The following is a 2,199-nucleotide window of genomic DNA, read 5'->3' on the forward strand; positions in this document are numbered from 1 at the left end:
TCCTTGAAGATCTGCATTATTAAATTTCGATAGAAGCAATTATTGTGTTGAAATCTGGTAAAACCCAATCATCATCTCCAGATCTAATTCCCTAAGCCATGTCTCAACACATAAATAATTTATTTATATTCCTTGCCCTTTTTATTGCTTTCCATGTGAAAATATGGAGTGTGAACTGTGAGGCATGTGCCCATTTGGCAATTGAGAATGCGAAATTCATCCATAAACATAGTCAATCACATCATATGTTAGGCTGATTGGAAAACTGTTAAACTGTCAACGCCAAAGGGCAAAGGGCAGAACAGTTCCAAGCCGAATTTCTCACGGACTCCAATTTTACACAGGTGGAATGTGGTGGAGGCTATAATGGATTAGTGGAGAAACTTAGTCGAGGGGGCTCTCCTCAACGGCTTCCCTAGACCTTGTGCGCCATCGACACGTCTAGCAAAACGAATTAAAACAGTCCATGTCAACCACGATCGTCAAGCCACTTGGAAACAGGGTTTAAACTCAATCATCCACGTCTAAATTTCTTGGAAGCCAAAGATGCCGAAGAGCTTCGGGTGGGTCACGGAGTGGTTGAAAATTCTTACAAAAGGAAAGAGTGCGTGTTCGAGTTCTTTTGGACCCCAACAAAGTTTCCGTGAACACTTGGTATAACGACATTTCACAAAAGCACAAAATTTTTCATTGTTTCGGGTATCTTCTCAGCCTGTATCATCTTACACTAGCTAGCTTTATATTTCTTTTTTGTTCCTTTAGTCTTGAATGTTATCTTGGCTTAGAATCGTTGTTAAATATGAAATGATGAAAAGAAACCAATCATAGTTTGATATCTGGCAACCATTTCAATATTAAAGGTCAGATAAAGGGGCAAATAAAAAAAGCAGAAAAGTAAAGCCACCGAACACCAATCCAGATACTTACACAAGGGAAGAAGAAAATGAGAAACGGAAAATGAAAGAAAGAAACAATCAACAGCCGAATGTTATTCCTTTTTCTGAATAATGTTCTTCAATTACATACAAAGAAATCAACCCACCAAAATTGTTCCAAAGTACGGAACACCCTCTGATGAAAGGTATTGATAATCCCATATGTAAATCACAAAAATAAATCCCAAGAAATAACAAAAAAAAAATCAATCTGTACACAACTCTATCAAAGAATCATCATCGTTTTGTGGCAATGTAAAAGAAAAAAAAAGAATTATAACAAATAACTGGAAAACCCCAAGAATATTGAAGAACCAGTAGAAGAAGAAGACTGATCTTTGACTAAATTCCCCTTGTAAAGATCGTACGGTTCCCAAAGATGATCAAGCGGACAAGGCTTTCTGGCATCGAGTCTAACCCACGGCTTCCCTTTCCCACTCCAATGCAACAAACTTACCGCCCCTGGATGCAACGACCGACAAGAACCTCTAACATTGTCCCCGCCAAGCCCATGTTGGTTCCATCTATGGTCAATCGCTTCCACATTCCCCGCAAATACAAGCAGAAACGGCGGCAATGAACCCAACTCGTAAATCCTTCGTTTCCTCTGTATTTCCATCCAATTCTCAATTCTTTTCCTATAATTCCCTTCTCTCCAACGAACCAAATCCATTACCATAACTCCCGTGTTGAAATAGCACGGCTTTCTCGATTGGAAGACCCGAGAAATAACCGGGTCGGACCAAAACCCGTCCGTGAAATACTTGGTGAAGTTGGCATGGCAATATTCGGGTGCGCCGATAACACGTGAGTTTGCCAGGGTTGTGTTCCAGAGTTTAAGAATGTCGTCGACGACGACCAGGTCTGAGTCAAGATAAATGACTCGGTCAACGCTGAGATCTAGGATGTCTCCAAGATAGTTTCGAGCGTAGTTGAGGGGGTTCTCGAGGGCTTGCCGTATCGAAGAAGAGATCAAGTTGATTACGGTGTCTTCCCGGAAGATATAGATTTTGAAGTTGAGTGAAGGGAACGTGGATCGGACGAGTTTGCTCAAGACTCTAGGACTGGCCGGGTCGAACTCGGCGGCTATGAAGTGAAAGAAAATGTTTTCTGGGCAAGACGCGTGGCGGAGGACGGAGTGGACGGCGGCGATCGAGCCACGTAAATATTCGGAGTCTAAAGTCATCGCTACATGGACTAAAGCGGGATCGCGGGAGGAAACGAATTCTGTATTGACAGAAACCGGACATTCCACCCCGTTACG

General features: G+C 42.2%; 1 protein-coding gene across 1 annotated transcript; it reads right to left on the reverse strand.

Moving 5' to 3' along the window:
- Nucleotides 1-958: 958 nt before the first annotated feature.
- LGT8 (glucosyl transferase family 8) lies at nt 959-2,193 on the reverse strand. The gene has a single exon (XM_021437934.1). It carries the CDS (start codon nt 2,119-2,121, stop codon nt 1,210-1,212), a length of 912 nt encoding a protein of 303 aa, XP_021293609.1. The 5' UTR covers nt 2,122-2,193; the 3' UTR covers nt 959-1,209.
- Nucleotides 2,194-2,199: the final 6 nt, after the last annotated feature.

Source organism: Theobroma umbraticum, unplaced genomic scaffold, assembly GCF_002168275.2.
Source record: "Theobroma umbraticum cultivar Fairchild unplaced genomic scaffold, ASM216827v3 scaffold_20.0, whole genome shotgun sequence".
Lineage (NCBI taxonomy): Eukaryota > Viridiplantae > Streptophyta > Magnoliopsida > Malvales > Malvaceae > Theobroma > Theobroma umbraticum.